This window comes from Bombina bombina, chromosome 1, assembly GCF_027579735.1.
Source record: "Bombina bombina isolate aBomBom1 chromosome 1, aBomBom1.pri, whole genome shotgun sequence".
NCBI lineage: Eukaryota > Metazoa > Chordata > Amphibia > Anura > Bombinatoridae > Bombina > Bombina bombina.
The window spans coordinates 668,757,926-668,778,459 of NC_069499.1; the positions used below are offsets into that span (position 1 = coordinate 668,757,926).

Consider the following 20,534-nt stretch of genomic DNA (forward strand, 5'->3'; position numbering starts at 1 on the left):
GCCTTACAAACCAGGCCAAAATGCATTTTCAAACAGGTAAGTACGACTAGTGAATTTGATAACTCAAACAAATCAATTAAAAACTGAAAAGAGTGGAATTCCTCTGCAGAGGGTTCTCGCGTAAAGCACTTCATGGGGTAGATTTAATAAGCAGCTGATGCTGCTTTCTACGCCCAAGGTCATAAGACCGCTACTCCTTAACTTGTCCGCCTTTTAGGTGCAATCATCCTGATCTGATACGATTGGCCGCGAATGTGCAGGGGGCAGCATTGCACAAGCATCTCTTGTGAAATGCTTGTGCAATGTTAAATGCCGATAGCATATGCTGTCGGCATTTAGCAATAAATTGACCCTCATGACTTTTTGCAATAAAATAAACTGGGTTTTCATATGATCTGTAATGGAATTGAATTTGTAAACAGCTGGTCATTCTGCAAAACAAAAACTATGTTCAAAGAGCTCTTCTGACAGATCAGAATACATTTAATACTTTTTATATATTTTGCTCACAATTTTTTAAACAAGACACATTTAAGATAAACTTCCCTATTTGGTCTGATTTCCTCAAAGGGGCAGTACCATAGTCATAACTCACACCTAGCCTAATCTGGCCTACAATTTGTGTTATAAAATGTAAGACAACATTTTCAGTCAGACATTTTATGATCTTTCTTTTAGGTAACAAAGATAATGAGTCCATTTCCTTTGCTTTCATTTCTGATTTCACCTCCTTGTTTTCCTTTTGTCAGTAGGACAGATTCATCAAGAAACCTTATAATTTCTCAGGTAAATCAACCAATTAGCATGCAGGGACAAATGTCATATGAGATTGCTGCTTTTAATCATTTTAAATAAATATTAGGGTAAAATGTTTTTACAAACCCCAGTAATTACACTATAATTTCTTAATTACTCCAATACAAAACATTTATTTGTCATCATTTCCACTGTTAAATATTCTTGGTATCTCCCTTACATTTTGACACATTTTCTTATTGAAGAGCCTGTAATAAAACAACAATATTTACATTAAGTCCGGGCATGCCAGGAAAACCAATTATTCCACGTTCTCCTTTGGGTCCTGGAAAGCCTGGTCGTCCATATGATCCAGGCAGCCCTGGGTTCCCTGGTAGGCCCTTCTCTCTTCCTGGAAAACCTGGAAGTCCAGCAGATCCACGAGTCCCCGAGGGGCCAGGTAAACCTTTATCACCTGAAATAAACAAACCTTGATAATTACCATAGAGGAAACACTTGAGAATAGTTTTAATTTTGAGAATGGCATAGCACAAATAGAAATATATTCACTGTAGGTTTTGTTTGGACAATTCGTTTTGGTTAACCAACAAAAATTTAAAGATTTTTAAAGAATTGATCTATGAAGATTATCCACCTATTCAACCATTCTTCAGGCAATCAGTATTCCATAGCATAAACTTGAATTTTTTTCTTACTCTTCTTACCTTGACAGTAACAGATTTTACAAGAAAGGGACAAATTACAAGGAACAAAATTAATTAATTAATTAATTAAATATAGTAAGAATAACAAATTAATAGAAATGTGATGCTAAAAAAATATAAAGGTTTAATATCAGACCAAGTAATTATTATTTAGCACAATGGTAAATTGATGATGACAAATCCTCCAAATAATGTACTAAAGAAAACTGAACACTGTGGGCAAGATTACAAATGATGCACAACGGACTTTGCACTAGCGCAACCACAATTTCGCGATCAATTTTTCTTCCGCTGATATTACAAGTCAGGAGAAACAGCCATTGCACTACCGAAATATTCCTTTCTGCATTAATCCATACCACAATCGAAGAGCTCACGCAAAGTGCTTTTTCTGAAACTAAAAAGTTTCACAAAACACAAGAAAAATAAATTACAAAAGTACACTTACACTCATAAACTAGACGATTAACCTCTAAACTGCCATCCCCTACATCGCAAACACTAAATAAAAGTATTAACCCCTAAGCCTTCATCCCCCGACATAAAAAACTACATAAAGTATTAACCCCTAAACCCCCATCCCCCACATTGCAAATTATCTAAAGAAACCATTAACCCCTAAACCGCCATCTCCCCACATCGCAAACTATCTAAAGAAATCATTAACCCCTAAACCACCATCCCTCCACAACGCACAGTAATAAACTAATAACTAAACCCCCTAACCTAACACCCCCTAACTTAACACCAGTTAAAATACCCATAAATTAAATTAAAACTATACTAACTACCTTAACAAAAAATAGAAACGTACCTGTAAAATAAAATTTAAACTCAAGCTTACCCTAAACAAAATCTAACATTACTTAAAAAATTAAAAAATTACAAAAAATTAAAAACCTAATATTACCAAAAAACCCTAGCCTTTATAGAAAATAAAAAACCTTACAATTAACACACAAAAAACTACCATTACAAAAAATAACAAAAGCTACCCTTACAAAAGCAATTTACCAAAAATAAAAAGAAATATTCCTATTCTAATACCCCCCAAAAAAACACCCCAAAATTAAAAAAAACAACCTATTCTACAAATAAACTACCAATAGCCCTTAAAAGGGCCTTTTGTAGGGCATTTCCCTAAAGCTAACAGCTCTTTTGCATTAAATAAAACAATTATACTCTAACATTATAACCACCACCCAACCTCCCCAAATAAAAAACAAACTAACTAAAAAAAAACTAAACTACCAATTGCCCCGAAAAGGGCATTTGGATGGGTATTGCCCTTAAAAGGGCATTTAGCTCCTTTTCTGCCCATAAAAAACAACACCTAATCTCAAAAAAAAAAACACCCAAAAAATAAACAAACTCTTACCCCAAAATTGGCACTCCCAATGATGATGGGCGGCGCTCCTTCTTTATCCATTGTTGGTCCATCTTCTTCCTGGCAGTGGTCCATTTTCTATCTTCATCCCGGTTGTGGTGGCGAGGTCAGCAGTGATGGTGGCGGCAACGTTGGTGGTCCTCTTCATCCTATCGACATTGAGCTCCCTCTTCATGTGGTCACCAGCAGCACACTGAGGATTGAATGCAAGGTACCCCTTTTATATAGGGGTACCCTTGCATTTCTAATGGCTGATTTGATTCTTCAAATTCAAATCAGCCAATAGGATGAAAGCTTTTTCATTTCATGTCGATCGAATTAAGAGGTCCACCGACGTTGCTGCCGCCATTGCCACTGACCTCGCCACCGCCAACGGAATGAAGATAGAAATGGACCACGGCCAGGAAGAAGATGTAGTTCGGGGTGGTTTTTAAGAATCATTTTGTTTATTTTTTTTATGGGCAGAAAAAGAGCTAAATGCCCTTTTAAGGGAAATGCCCTTTTTGGGGTAATGGGTAGTTTAGTTTTTTTAGTTAGCTTTTTTTATTTGGGGGGGGTTGTAATGTTAGGGGTTAATTGTTTTATTTAATGCAAAAGAGCTGTTAGCTTTAGGACAATGCCCTACAAAAGGCCCTTTTAAGGGCTATTGGTAGTTTATTTGTAGAATAGGAATATTTTTTTTTATTTTTGGTAATTTCATTTGTTATTTTTTGTAAGTGTAACTTTTGTTATTTTTGTAATGGTAGGTTTTTTGTGTAAATGTAAGGTTTTTTTATTTTTTGTATATTTTTTTTTAAGTAATGTTAGATTTTTTTTTAGGGTAAGCTAAGGTCTAAATTTTATTTCACAGGTAAGTTTTTATTTTTTTAAAGTAGTATAATTTTAATTTAATTTATGGGTATTTTAATTAGGGTTAAGTTAGGGGGTGTTAGGTTAGGTGGTTTAGTTATTAGTTTATTACTGTGCGTTGTGGGGGATGGTGGTTTAGGGGTTAATGATTTATTTAGATATTTTGCGTTGTGGGGGGATGACGGTTTAGGGATTAATGATTTATTTAGATAGTTTGCGTTGTGGGGGATGACGGTTTAGGGGTAACATTATTATTTAGTGTTTGTGATGTGGGGGATGGCAGATTAGGGGTTATAAGGCTAGGGACTTATGGTAGGGTATTAGGGGGGTTTTTCACTTTTTTTCTCCATTGTTTTTTTATTGGAGACCACATGCACGAGCACAACAAAACTTCAGTAACGATGTTTGCGATTCATAGGCTACCACTAGTAAAAAAATATTTTTTTCAACTTGTAATACAAGCGGATCCCGGGAATCACAAAAACAATATCACTAGCGTTTTTTTCGCTAACGGTAAATTTAGATTTATCACAAGACTTGTAATCTTGCAGTGTAAGTCTAAAATCAATGTATAGCATAAATGTAGCACTCAGAGTAAGGTGTTTATCATTTGCTCCCTCACTCTTCCCGTATCAACTCCTACTTAAACCTAATAAACAAAAACAAGACTGAACACAGAACACTGCAGCATAACAATGGAGATTTTTAACACAAGAGAGAGCATTCTTGATAAGATTCATAATAAATTAAACAAAAAATCTAATGCAAATATACAATCTGAAATGGTTTCAAAGGATGAGGAACAAATCCTAAACGATTTAGAAAATAAAATGACAAAAGAAATTAAACAAAAATTGGAAAAGCATTTCTCAACAAGGAATGAGAGAAGCTGGTATAATAAGGATAGGAACAGCCCAGAGAGACATCCATACTATAGACATGATTTCAGGAGTAATAATCACAATCACTTGCTATTTAGAAATAGGGAAAGAGGGCACCACCCAGAAGAACAAAGAAACAACAGAGTTTCACACACATATTATAATGTTGACTCACATAAAAAATGGACACCTAACTATCACCTAGATTACGAGTTTTGCGATAGGGTTAAAAAGCAGCGTTGGCCGGTCCTAATGCTGCTTTTTAACGCCCGCTGGTATTACGAGTCTTGCAGGTACAGGTGTGTACTGCTCACTTTTTCGGCCAGACTTGGAAATACCGCAAATCCACTTACGTAAATTGTGTATCCTATTTTTTCAATGGGACTTGCATAGCACCGGTATTATGAGTCTGACAAAAAATGAGTGGTAGACCCTCTCATGTCAAGCCTAGTACCGCATTTAAAGTCAGTAGTTAAAAGTTTTACACTACAACGCCGTAGCATAAAACTCTTAACTAAAGTGCTAAAAAGTACACTAACACCCATAAACTACCTATTAACCCCTAAACCGAGGCCCTCCCACATCACAAACACTATAATAAAATTCTTAACCCCTAATCTGCCGAACCGGACATCGCCGCCACTATAATAAATATATTAACCCCTAAACCGCTGCACTCCCGCCTCGCAAACACTAATTAAATATTATTAACCCTTAATCTGCCGCCCCCAACGTCGCCGCCACTATATTAAAGTTATTAACCCCTAAATCTAAGTCTAACCCTAACCCTAACACCCCCTAACTTAAATATAATTAAACTAAATCTAAATAAAAAATACTATAATTAACTAAATTACTCCTATTTAAAACTAAATACTTACCTATAAAATAAACCCTAATCTAGCTACAATATAACTAATAGTTACATTGTATCTAGCTTAGAGTTTATTTTTATTTTACAGGCAAGTTTGTATTTATTTAACTAGGTAGAATAGTTACTAAATAGTTATTAACTATTTAATAAACTACCTAGCTAAAATAAATACACATTTACCTGTAAAATAAGACCTAACCTAAGTTACACTAACACCTGACACTACACTATAATTAAATTAATTCCCTAAATTAAAAACAATTAAATACAATTAAATAAAATTAGCTAAAGTACAAAAACAAACACTAAATTTCAGAAAATAATAAACAAATTACAAGATTTTTAAACTAATAACACCTAATCTAATCCCCCTAACAAAATAAAAAAGCCCCCCCAAAATAAAAAAAAGCCCTACCCTAAACTAAATTACAAATAGCCCTTAAAAGGGCCTTTCTTTTACAAAGATATGACAAGTCCACGGATGTCATCCTTACTTGTGGGATATTAACCTTCTGCTAACAGGAAGTGGCAAAGAGTACCACAGCAGAGCTGTATATATAGCCCCTCCATTCCCCTCCACCCTTAGTCATTCTCTTTGCCTGTGTTATACTAGGAAGACATGGTAAAGTGAGGTGTTAGTTTTAGTTTCTTCAATCAACAAGTTTTTTATTTTAAATGGTACCGGTGTGTATTTTCCTCAGGGGGATATGGAAAAAGATTTCTGCCCTGAGGTTGATGATCTTAGCATTTGTAACTAAGATCCACGCTGGTTCCCACAAGACTTCTGAAGGTAACCATGAGACATCTTCAGTGTGGAGACCGGTTTCATGCTACAAGCAGCATTATGGTATGTGCAGCCTTTTTTTATTCTGAGGAGACTTGATATATCAGAACTGGCTGGCATTTATTTCCCTGTATGGGAATGGGGTAAGCAGTATTCCTATGTTATATAAAGGGTATTACTGGAATCCCTAATTTTATTTAAAGGTGCATTGTGTGGCACTATGGGCATTATAATAAAAAGAAAAACGATACATAACGTTTTTTCTGATATTTATATATTTATTTACTGGTGCATTTGAGGGGTTGTATGGCACTAGCTGATTTTACTTAGGTGTGAAACCGCTTTCCATGCGGTTGTGTTTGGGCCTACTTCGGCATCGACCTCAAGGGGCGTGGCCTATTTTTCACGCGTTCAGATGCGCACTTCCTTCAGGCTAGGCAGCAGCAAGCAGTAACTCTGGTGGCTCCTGGACTGTGCAAGCTGGTCTGAAGTATTGGGAAGTTTTTTCGAAGTACCCTGGGGGCAGGTAGGCACCACAGCAGAGCAAATTTTTAAATAATTTAACGTTATTTGATCATTTTTGGAAAAATTGTTCACTTTTTCTTTTCTTAAAGGCACAGTACACGTTTTTTCTAAAGATTATTTTATGCTATAAATAAGTGTTTAAACAACTTTTGTGGTATTACTAGTCTGTTCAACATGTCTAACATTGAGGATTCTCATAGTTCTATGTGTTTTGGAAGCAACCCCCTCTAACATTGTGTAACTCTTGTAGGGCCTTACAATGTAAAAAGCATATTTTAAATAAAGTAAGTGTGCCTAAGGATGATTCTCAGTCTGAAGAGAATCAGGATATGCCATCCAATTCTCCCCAAGTGTCACAACCTTTATTGCCCACACAAGCGACGCCTAGTGCGTCTAATTCTTTTACTCTGCAGGAGATGGCTGCAGTAATGTCAACTACCCTTACAGAGGTATTGTCTAAATTACCAGTGTTGCAGGGTAAACGCAGTAGGTCAGGTATTAATGTAAATACTGAATCCTCTGATGCTTTATTAGCTATTTCCGATGTTCCCTCACAGTGCTCTGAGTTGGGGATCAGGGAATTACTGTCTGAGGGTGAAATTTCTGATTCAGGGAATGTTTTACCTCAGACAGATTCGAAAGCTATGTCATTTAAATTTAAGCTTGAACACCTCCGCCTGTTACTTAGGGAGGTTTTAGCGACTCTGGATGATTGTGACCCTATTGTGATTCCTCCAGAGAAATTGTGTAAAATGGATAAATATTTGGAAGTACCTACTTACACTGATGTTTTTCCGGTTCCTAAGAGAATTTCGTAAATTATTAGAAAGGAATGGGATAGACCAGGTATACCGTTTTCTCCCCCTCCTAATTTTAAGAAGATGTTTCCCATATCAGATACCATTCGGGACTCATGGCAAACGGTCCCTAAGGTAGAGCTAGCTATATCTACCCTAGCTAAGCGTACTACTATACCCATTGAGGATAGTTGTGCTTTTAAAGACCCTATGGATAAGAAATTAGAGGGTCTACTAAAGAAATTATTTGTTAATCAGGGTTTTCTTTTACAACCTACAGCTTGCATTGTTCCAGTAACTACTGCAGCAGCTTTTTGGTTTGAAGCTCTAGAAGAGTCTCTTAAGGTTGAGACTCCATTAGATGACATCTTTGATAGAATTAAGGCTCTCAAGCTAGCTAATTCTTTTATTACTGACGCCGCTTTTCAAATTGCTAAATTAGCGGCTAAAAATGCAGGATTTGCTATTTTAGCACGTAGAGCATTGTGGCTCAAATCTTGGTCTGCTGATGTGTCATCAAAACATAAGCTTTTAGCTATTCCCTTTAAAGGCAAGACCCTTTTCGGGCCAGAATTGATGGAAATCATTTCTGATATTACAGGAGGTAAAGGCCATGCCCTACCTCAGGATAAGTCAGTTAAAATGAGGGGTAAACTTTCGGAACTTTAGAGGAGGACCCCCCGCTTCTTCTTCTTCTTCCTCAAAGCAGGAAGGGAATTTTACCCAATCTAAGTCAGTCTGGAGACCTAATCAGAACTGGAATAAGGGTAAACAATCCAAAAAACCCGCTGCTGCTCCTGCAATCAGCCAATAGGATTGAGCTGGAATTCTATTGGCTGTTCCAATCAGCCAATAGAATGCCAGCTCAATCCTATTGGCTGATTGCATCAGCCAATAGGATTTTTCCTACCTTAATTCCGATTGGCTGATAGAATTCTATCAGCCAATCGGAATTGAAGGGATGCCATATTGGATGACATCACTTAAAGGAACCTTCATTCTTCAGTCGCTGTGGAAAGAAGAGGATGCTCCGCGTCGGATGTCTTAAAGATAGACCCGCTCCTGGCCGGATGGATGAAGATAGAAGATGCTGTCTGGATGAAGACTTCTGCCCGTCTGGAGGACCACTTCGCCCGGCTTGGATGAAGAATTCTCCCGGCATTGTTGAGGACTTCGGACCGGTTGGATGAAGACTTCTCCCGGTAAGGTGATCTTCAAGGGGTTAGTGTTAGGTTTTTTTAAGGGGGTATTGGGTGGGTTTTAGAGTAGGGTTGGTTGTGTGGGTGGTGGGTTTTAATGTTGGGGGGATTTGTAATTTTTTTTACAGGATAAAGAGCTGATTACTTTAGGGCAATACCCCGCAAAAGGCCCTTTTAAGGGCTATTTGTAATTTAGTGTAGGGTAGGGCTTTTTTTTATTTTGGGGGGGCTTTTTTATTTTGTTAGGGGGATTAGATTAGGTGTAATTAGTTTAAAAATCTTGTAATTTGTTTATTATTTTCTGTAATTTAGCGGGTTTTTTTTGTACTTTAGCTAATTTTATTTAATTGTATTTAATTGTTTTTAATTTAGGGAATTAATTTAATTATAGTGTAGTGTTAGGTGTTAGTGTAACTTAGGTTAGGTTCTATTTTACAGGTAAATTTGTATTTATTTTAACTAGGTAGTTAGCAAATAGTTAAAGGGATACTAACCCCACATTTTTTTTCTTTCATGATTCAGATAGAGCATGCAATTTTAAGCAACTTTCTAATTTACTCCTATTATCAATTTGTCTTTGTTCTCATGTTATCTTGATTTAAAAAAGCAGTAATAAAAAGTTAGGAGCCGGACCATTTTTAGTTCAGCACCTTGGTAGAGCTTGCTGATTGGTTTGCTACATTTAGCCACAAATCAGCAAGTGCTACCCAGGTGCTGAACAAAAAATGGTCCGGCTCTAAAGCTTACAGTACTGCTTTTTCAAATCAAGATAGCATAAGAACAAAGAAAAATGATAATAGGAGTAAATTAGAAAGGTGCTTAAAATATCATGCTCTATCTGAATCATGAAAGAAAAAAATTGGGTTTAGTATCCCTTTAATAACTATTTAATAACTATTTTACCTAGTTAAACTAAATACAAACTTGCCTGTAAAATAAAAATAAACCCTAAGAAAGCTACAATGTAACTATTAGTTATATTGTAGCTAGCTTAGGGTTTATTTTACAGGTAAGTATTTAGTTTTAAATAGGAATAATTTAGTTAATGATAGTAATTTTATTTAGATTTATTTAAATTATATTTAAGTTGGGGGGGTTAGGGTTAGACTTAGGTTTAGGGGTTAATAACTTTATTATAGTGGCGGCGACGTTGGGGGCGGCAGATTAGGGGTTAATAAGTGTAGGTAGGTTGTGGCAACATTGGGGGCGGCAGATTAGGGGTTAATAAATATAATGTAGGTGGCGGCGGTGTCCGGAGCGGCAGATTAGGGGTTAATAATATAATGTAGGTGGCAACAATGTCGGGGGCGGCAGATTAGTGGTTAATAAGTGTAATATTAGGGGTGTTTAGATTCAGGGTTTATGTTAGGGTGTTAGGTGTAGACATAACTTTTATTTCCCCATAGGAATCAATGGGGCTGCGTTAGGAGCTAAACGCTGCTTTTTTGCAGGTGTTAGACTTTTTTTCAGCCGGCTCTCCCCGTTGATTCCTATGGGGAAATCGTGCACAAGCACGTTTCACCAGCTCACCGCTAACGTAAGCAGCGCTGGTATTGGAGTGAGATGTGGAGCAAAATTTTGCTCAACGCTCACTTCTTGTCTGTTAACGCCGGGTTTGTAAAAACCTGTAATACCCGCGCTGTCTGTAAGTGAGCAGTGAACATAAACTGCCCGTTAGCACCGCATATCTTCTAATGCAAAACTCATAATCTAGCCGTATAGAAATTATCAATCAGACACACAGAGAGGTTGGAGAAACCCTAATAAAGAATACCAAAATTTGGACAAACCACGTGAATATAGTAAAAACACGAACACACAAAGGAATGGTAACAATGGGTCACTCATACACATAATAGATTCAGTTTACTAACAGAAGATCCCGGTGAAAATGACACACAAACTCCCACACCAAAAGCTAATACTTCTAGAAATACTTTTTTAGAGGAAGGCCCAATACAATCACACGATCCACAAAAAGGAAAAAGAAGATTTAGAGGATGTAGAGGAAGGGGAAATGGAAGGGAGAAAAGCAACAAAAAAGTCCAAGTAGAAACAAAAGGGATATTTATTTAATTTAAGTCAAATTATCCTGAACCAAGAACAAACAGCAGTCCTTAACAAAGGTTTATCCTTTGCCCCGGCATGTAAACTCAACAAATTTGAGAGACTAGTAAATGTTAAAGGGACACTAAACCCAAATGTTTTCTCATGATTCAGATAGAGCAGGCAATTTTAAGCAACTTTCTAATTTACATCTATTATCAATATTCCTTCGTTCTCTTACTATCTTTATTTAAAAAGCAGGAATGTGATGCATAGGAGTCGGCCCATTTTTTATTGAGAACCTGGGTTATGCTTGCTTATTGGTGGGTAAATGTAAGCCTCCAATAAGCAAGCGCTATCCATGGTGCTGAACCTAAAATGGGCTGGCTGCTAAGATTTACATTCCTGCTTTTAAAATTAAGATAGCAAGAGAACGAAAAAAAAATGATGATATGAGTAAATTAGAAAGTTGCTTAAAATTTCATGTTCTATCTGAATCATGAAATAAAAAAAATTGGGTTCAGTTTCCCTTTAATCAATTCACTAGAAAATTAGCCCTTAAGAAATATTTTAGGAAAAACCCCTTTAAAAATAAGATCATGGGGCGTGTCCTAGCAGGCGCCATGATCAGTCACCAGAAGAGAAGCTCCTCACAAATTTGAAAAATCTAACTGTTTACCAGTATATGTACCTACTTCTTTTCTATCAAAACAAGATGTCCTGGTAGGGGAAACTCTGCTGAATCGTTTACTACCAAATATTATCTTTATTCCTACTGCCAGCAGCATAATAATTCTCAAGAGGAGCGTATCAAGCATGGCGGCCTAGATAGAAAAACATCCACAACACCCCCCCCCCGGTTCGCCGGGGTTAGCAGGACTAAACAGCTGGTCTAGCTTACTGAGAGCCTGAGTTCACTCTGGGGGCTATTCAAAGATTGCACCACAGCTACCATCTTTTAAGGAGGTTGGATAATACCCTAGAACGCAACATGGATGCCCTAGCAGCTGTGGATAACTGGGAGCGCACTTTATGCAATGCGATCTCGCAAAGCTATGACCAGCTGCAGAAGGAATTTCGCTCCTTACTTTTGGCCATTACGGATCAATGTGCCGCTCCCCCCCCGGCGTCCTCTGTGGGCCGCCTAGGGCCGGATAAGATCTTCCCTCACTTGGAGCTACCGGCAAAGTCTGAATGCCCTCCTGCTAGATTCTTCAGGGCCCGTGAGATTGCTGCGTCACAGTGCCCTACTTCTGGCACCACGGACATTGAGTCTGAGGTGACTGACCTATTCAATGTAATGGCGCCAATGATCGCTCCCAAAAAGAATCCTGATACGAACCGGATCTGCTGGGGCCAAGATAAGCTAGCAACCTACATTTCAGAGTATAACAGGTCTGCTCTGCTGGTCCTGAGGAACTTTCTTTCTACTTTACAGAGTGAGGATAATTGTGACACGAGAAAGCCTAATCATGCAGCGGGTCGCAGTGCTGCAGCAAGTCTGCCCTCCCAGCTGAACATTATCCTTCCCTACATAAGGCTTGGTATTGGATAAAACCAATAATAGACACAGAGTTCATACCCTCCAGATTGGGACAAGATGGACGCTAGTAACTATTTCTAGCTTACCTTAGGCTAAGAGCCCTGTTTTAATTTACTTATGGTTTCTCAGCTATAATGTTATTACACACTGCATTGTATTTTCCCTCAAAAGTCTCTAGACACAATTTTACAGTATAACACTAAGTTATGGATAGTGTGGTTTTGTGTTAACCTTGTCTTCTGTTTTGTTATGTTTTTTTAGAGGTAGATTGTAGATTCATGTACTTCTCCCTACCCTCCTCTAAAGTCTAGACATGCAGGTACAAATGTATTATTTCTGCTAGGTTCATGTTTGCCACATATTCCTAAATCGTTGCAGCAATTCTGCTAGTGCTAAGGGGGACTTTATTATACTCTGCTAGCTATCATATCCTTAGATGAATAGGATTTTTGCCCTAGTGATTGCCTACTGTGGATTTACAAGATTTAGTACTACTGTATTTTGAGTGTAATAACTTGGCATTTTCCCGCACTGCCAGCGGCCGAGGTAGTGTGGCATGCTGAGGAATTTATATAATTTGATTCAGTAGTTAACCAGCTCCAAATACATATTGATTAGGTACCTCTGAGGCTTTAAATTCAGAGAATAAGATATATTGCTAGCAGCTATTATTGCAGTTTTGGTATAACATGTTCCTGCATAACAGGAAATATAAATAGCAATCACAGCTCCGTTATCCCTGTAAAAAACCACGACATCTAACTATGCTTAAGCATTTATTTATTTTTTCTCCTTTCTCTTGTCTCCCACTCCCATACTTAGGACGGCTTTAGCACTTGTGTTCTACCAGCTTTAGATAGCCTGTATAAACTTGTAATCAGTATAAATCTGGTAGATGTATGATTATAGTGTTAATGAGATCTTCTTGTTACATCATATCCAGATTACTGTACATTTACTGTGCTATTGTTATTATAGAACTTGCTTAATATAGACTTACAAGTCAGGAAGTGTGACAGGCATCCAAATGTCCTCAACCCCTATAGAATTTTTCTATAACCTAACCATGTTTAAGTACTTTTTTCAGTTTCACCTTCACAATATGGATAGTTTTCACATTGGTAATATACCAGCTCTGAATGGCCCTCACAAACACATACTTTTTAGGGTAAATTTACTGTGATAAAGAAGCCTAGCTTATACTGGTTATAATGAGGATTCAGTGTTCAGATATTACAGACCCCTTAACAATTTGCTATTTATTTTTTTTTTTTTATTTTTTTTTTTCATAAGCTGTTTAGCCTGCTATACCTTTTTTTTTTTTTTATTATTTTTCCTCATTTATTGTTCAATCACCCAATATGGTGATTTTTTTTCTGCGGTATTAATCCGCTACTTTCCATATATTTAAGCCAACTTTCATCCTCTGGAACATAAGTGTAAATAGGTTCTAAAGTAACCTTATATGTTAAGTGAAGAAACTTGGTTTATGGTGCCAATCATATTGTATACTCTATTTCTCCTTTATTACTACTACACTTTTATCAGTATCTTGTACCCTGCGGGGTAAAAATGTATCTCTCATCAAAGATATTTATTCTACATGTGACAGATGAAAATATCATACTAAAGGGCAGTATACCTTACTAATGAGGTACTATAGTAACATCCTGTAAAAAACAAAAATGTGAGGTATCAATGTAAATCTCGCAATGTATATAACTGAAGTACGCTGGTAACATAGTAGGATATAGCTAGCTTCAATATGTTTATTATGATTTACTATCACCATTAGCCATGTTTATTTCGAAATCACCTTAATTTTTGTTTATGTATGGCATTTGTTTTGCTAAATACCTCAATAAAAATCTTTGATTATAAAAAAAAAAAATAAGATCATGAGAGAATCCACCTTTTATACATACAAATCTTAAACAAAAATCATGTTTCTTCCCCATGCAAGAAAAAGTTTGTGCCAAAGAAATGTTCGAGAAAAAAAGTTAAGGAAGGTATTGATAAGCTAGACAGCAAAAAGGATATGAAATAGAATTTATTGAAAAAAGAAAATTTAGTCCTAAAATAACTAAAAGAGAACAAAAACATTATTATCAAACAGGCCAACAAAGGTGGCAGAGTTGTAATTATGGTCACAGGCAAATATTTATAAGAAGCATATAGATTATTGAACGATAAAGAAACATACAGAAAACTTTTAAATAATCCAGCAGAGAGGATAAAAAATAATCTAGACACTATGATAAGGGAAGCACATGAAAAGGGGATTATCAATAATAACGAAAGTAAATTCCTCAAAAAAGAACACCCCCGCACACCAGTTTTTTATTTCCTTCCCAAAATTCACAAAGACTTAACCAACCCCCCAGGCAGACCTATCATTTCTGGAATAGACTCACTGAGCTCAAACCTATCCCAGTACGTAGTACTTTCTTCAAAAATATGTCAAACCAATACCCTCACATTTGAAATATATGAAAAATTTCCTAAATATAATACAAGAAATAAAATGGCAAGACAACTATATACAAGCGACATGTGACGTTAGCTCCCTGTACACATGTATTGAGCATACTAGAGGAATGTAAGCGATTAACACATTTATACTAAGAGATATAGAAATGTCAAATATTCAGAGAGAGTTCATTTTAGATTGTATGGGTTTTATCTTGAAAAACAATTATTTCAAATTTGATGGTAAATACTATTAACAAGAAAGAGGAACGGCCATGAGCACGAGATTTGATAAGACTCCTACATCAAGAGGCAGAGTTCATTTATAGACTAGGCACACTATTTCCCAAAGGCTTAAACAGTGAAATGGACTTAACCTCCATAATATAATCAGTTATACACCTAAATCATTCTTCCCAAATTAATATCTGAAATATTTTCTCATCAGGTCCCCTTATATAACAGATCCATTTATAAAATTATAGACTAATTAGTTTACTAATGGACCTATACTAGAATTAAGATAATGAACAGTAGCATACTTACAAATTGGAGATTTCTGTGAAAAACAAAGAATTTTCAAACCCTTTTCTCTGATATACTATCTTCATTAAAGTTTTTTTATAATTTCAAATAAATGCTACATAACTTGAAGAGATTAAACCTATCCAAATATTTAAAAAAATCATATTTTAATTCTGATTAAGGTTTTTTACAATTTCAAATAAATGCTCTATATCATTTAAAGGGACACTGAACCCAAATTTTTTCTTTCATGATTCATATAGAGCATGCAATTTTAAGCAACTTTCTAATTTACTCCTATTATTATTTTTTCTTCGTTCTCTTGCTATCTTTATTTGAAATAGAAGGCATCTAATCTATTTGTTTGGTTCCGAACCCTGTAAAGCACTTGTTCATTGGTGGATGAATTTATCCACCAATCAGCCAGAACAACCCAGGTTGTTCACCAAAAATGGGCCGGCATCTAAACTTACATTCTTGCATTTTAAATAAAGATACCAAGAGAATGATAAAAAAATTGATAATAGGAGTAAATTAGAAAGTTGCTTAAAATAGCATGCTCTATCTGAATCGTGAAAGAAAAAAATTGGGTTCAGTATCCCTTTAAGGGATCAAACCTATCTACATGACTAATTCCATATATTTCATATGTGAAATAAACAGATAATTTATTTTAAAAAAATGAGGAATACATATATATAAGTCTTTTATTATATATTTTTTATATATGAACATTTTTATGCATGAATATTTTTTATATATAAATATTTTTTTAATTTTTTTTTTAATTTTTGGTTAATATATATCTTACATGACGTAGCTCCATATTATCACCAAATAATTTTACATACAATTCATACATTTTATGCCATCTGATAGAAATTTAGGTTATCCATCTCGGATCAGAGAATATCTTTTAGTCCAATATGAACATTGAAACATTCAATATGTACTCCTGAAAGTAACAAAATGTAATAAAATGTAATAGACAGACAAATAATTGAAGCTCTGCAAACAAATAGGACAAATAAAGAAAGCCAAGAAAGAAAATTGAGGAAAAACTACTACGTCAAAAGTAACAGGACATAAAATAATTACTGTTACATAGGAATAAAAAATGGAATCTAATGAGCTAAAGAAGAAAAAATGGGCGTAACTCGATTGGGCTTTAAAAGGCAAGAAGACGATCATATCAGGTACAGTACAAACAAATAGGAGTAGAACAGCACTAAAGGAGTGGAGTGCCCGTGTAGACAGGTGAACTGCCCTTTCACCAAGTAGTAATCCAAAACAAAGAGGATGTCCACAGCTCTCCAATGATAAGAATAATCTTTATTAGGACATATAAGATTATTCTTATCATTGGAGAGCTGTGGACATCCTCTTTGTTTTGGATATCAGGTACAGTAGCGGACCTAATGAACAGAGGGCCCTGGTGCAAGATTTTTTTTGGTCCCTCCCTATAAAAAAGGTAACTCAATGGTGCATCAGAATACCCACAGATGCAAACACATATACATCCAGAGCCCAATATCAGCAGGGGCAATGTGGCAGATTATCTTGTTGCAACATGGCCAAAAGTATAGCAGCCTATAATCTTTGTTATATAATAGAAATAGATAAACTCACGCCCATCCATGCTCATTCACTCATACATATACACATGCATACCCACTCATGCACACAAACATACACTCATAAACACATACATATATAGACACAGACATTCATACATGCACACTCATACATATGCGCACATACACAAATATACTCATACATACACATAAGCAATAACTCATGTTAGATTTACTAGAGAAGAGCATTTATAATAAAATAAGATTTTACAAGTCAAGCACAAATATATCTGGACTTGGAAGTTGTAACACTGTAAAGCTATCATAAATATTTACTTTAACTTTACTTTCTTAAAGTTTTACACATCTTACATTATGTTAAAGCAACATACCACACACACACAATTTTTCTTATACACACTCTCTCATACAAAGACACTCTCTATCACAGACTCACACACACACAGACTGACTGTTTGTCAAATATACATCTTTGAGCTTTTTATAATGTATATTTTTCAAGACTGGTCAATTTATGTTAATGTCAACAAATTATGGAATTTCACAATGAAAGAGCCTAATTCTTCATAAAGATGGCCAATATAAAAATGAACCCTAAGAGGCATGTTTTAGTATTAAATATTAGACAATTGTATATAATGCATAGTGGGACTATATAAATATCTGGTGCTCTAAAATAGATAAATTACATGTACATATATTTTTTATCATAAGCAGGCCCCCATACAAAGCACTTGCCTACTACATCATCTCTTTTTTTTTTTTTACCACTTTTATTAGCCAGTTTTAATGCCCATGCAAGTGGTGCTGATCCAAGTTTAAGATGAAAAATAAGTTGCCAAGATATAAAAATATGTGCAACATTGCTGCTTTCTAAAGAAACAGGTGCCTACTTTAAATAAGTCGTAAAAGGGCATTACAGAAAATATGACACACAGGGACTGAAGGTATCTTGAGAAAGGCTGTAAGCTAAAACGCATAGAACCCGATAGCCACCAACCGCTGATTTCTGGGAAAACGGAGAAGTAAATAACCTGGTAAACGGAGGCTACACACAGAGCACTCTACCAGGACGGATAAACCGGAGACCACTTAAAACTTCTTACCCCCATTACAGTGCACTGTAAGAATCAGAAGGAGAATCGCAGCGGAACAGAAACCGGAGCTGCAGGCTCCTGTGATAAAAACAGAGGTAACTTTGGGCCGAAAGGCTGAAGATACACGTAAGTAAAATGTGTCACATCAGAATCCTGAAAGGCATCGTTACCAATTTTTGTTCTCATTTCTAACTAACATTTAATATACGATTGCACATCTATTGAATATTCAATGAGATTTTACTCATTTTCTTTGTATTCTTTTTTATTGTTTGTATAGTCTATATATACATAGCTGTTAGACTACTAGACACCGGTGTCAATCACAATTTTAACGGGTATTCACCTATTTGTATTAGTTATGAATTCATGCTTATCCTTTTTTAATACCATTTTATTTGTCACTTTCATTATTTCAAATTTGCAAAGAAATATAAACTATAAACAACACACGATAAGGAGTACATATTCTGTGTATATATATATTTTTATCAGCCAGTTCTTTAGGAATCAGCAAAGCTCTTTTTGCGCCACCTTCATTTATACAAGACTGCAGCATAGCTTATTTTGGAAAAAAATAGTTCGGATTTTGCAAAAAGAGGAAAAAATGAAGCATCTTTTTTGATGGACAGGTATCTTTTTTTTTCTTTTTTTATTAATATATTTTTAATATATTTCTCATAGAAAGGTACATAGTTGTTCCGTATAGATATATATAAGGTCAATAAGTGAGATGATATCTTGGATATACAATACAAAAAACACATAAAATTATACGAGAATGTCCCATTATTATCCCGTCATCCACAAACACTGCATGGTATGATTTACTTCTACTAGATAATAAAAACAGTAATTGTGGGTCTGTGGAACACAATAGAACAAACATTTCAAGTCAAATACCTTTAGTCTAATCTTCATATGCGTCTTCTTAAAAACTCAGGTTTATAATAACTCGAAAATAATCAAGAAGGTAATGGAAGATGGGAGTAGGGGGTTAAGAAAGGGAGGGAAAAGAAGGAGGGGGGGTGCGGACAACCGGTTGTCTCTCCGAGAGTGAAATATGTGTCTCAACTAGGTATTGTGCATACATCTACCTCTGGTGATTTTAACGTGTCCCAATAAAATTTGATGTTCTGATATATGTCAACCTGTTTGATTTATAATAAGAATACTCTTTTAAGTCCAATAGCTCCTGTGTTCTTTTTATCCAGTCTAGATGTGTAGGTACCAAGTCTGATTTCCACGATCTAGCCAATAATGATTTTGCTCCATTCAGACAAAATTAAAGGAGCTGTGCGTGGATTTTGCAAGAGCGTCTGGGCCTATCATTAAACAAGACTAAGCGGGGTGTGAGCTTAATTAAGGGATTAAACAGTGGGCTTATGTTTTTTTCTATAGAGGTCCAGAGGGGCAACAGTTTGGGGCAGGACCACCACACATAAGTCATAGTACCCGTCTCCCCGCATTCCCCTCCAGCAAAGGGGGGAAGCACTGTGGAACAGTAATTTGATTCTAGCAGGAGTCAGGTATAACCTTGTTAAAATTTTATAATTCATCTCGAGGATTTGTGCTGATGAAGAGGATTTATCTAGTCCATTCTGTCTGAGTGATGTCTGTCATAAGTTCCTCCTGCCATCTACGGGTGAAGGTGGGGGTGTGTCTGTATATGCAGTCGTCGAGAATTTTTCTGGATGTAGCAAATGTGCCCCTCATAGTATTAGATTTTCTACAGACTTCTTCAAACTTAGTAAGCAGTCTTAGAAGGGAAAGTTTGTGAGGTGAAAGCATTAAAAGGTGATGTAGTTGGGAATACTTTAACCATTGAGTGTAAACCCCTCCTAAAATGTCTGATAAATCTTGTCTTCCCCTTGTGAAGAAAGTCAACAATCGGGACTGAATAGCCTAAATCATTGTACAGGGAGTGCAGAATTATTAGGCAAATGAGTATTTTGACCACATCATCCTCTTTATGCATGTTGTCTTACTCCAAGCTGTATAGGCTCGAAAGCCTACTACCAATTAAGCATATTAGGTGATGTGCATCTCTGTAATGAGAAGGGGTGTGGTCTAATGACATCAACACTCTATATCAGGTGTGCATAATTATTAGGCAACTTCCTTTCCTTTGGCAAAATGGGTCAAAAGAAGGACTTGACAGGCTCAGAAAAGTCAAAAATAGTGAGATATCTTGCAGAGGGATGCAGCACTCTTAAAATTGCAAAGCTTCTGAAGCGTGATCATCGAACAATCAAGTGTTTCATTCAAAATAGTCAACAGGGTCGCAAGAAGCGTGTGGAAAAACCAAGGCGTAAAATAACTGCCCATGAACTGAGAAAAGTCAAGCGTGCAGCTGCCAAGATGCCACTTGCCACCAGTTTAGCCATATTTCAGAGCTGCAACATCACTGGAGTGCCCAAAAGCACAAGGTGTGCAATACTCAGAGACATGGCCAAGGTAAGAAAGGCTGAAAGACGACCACCACTGAACAAGACACACAAGC

The 20,534-nt window shown here is 36.1% G+C and overlaps 1 protein-coding gene across 2 annotated transcripts in view; it reads right to left on the bottom strand.

Annotated features, from left to right (window-relative positions):
- COL4A6 (collagen type IV alpha 6 chain) overlaps positions 1-20,534 on the bottom strand; it is a 377,060-nt gene that overhangs the window by 51,344 nt on the left and 305,182 nt on the right. For both annotated transcript variants that reach the window (XM_053699142.1, XM_053699141.1), the window contains one exon: positions 1,029-1,210. In XM_053699142.1, coding sequence (XP_053555117.1) covers positions 1,029-1,210 — 182 coding nt within the window. The remainder of the gene's footprint in view (positions 1-1,028; positions 1,211-20,534) is intronic.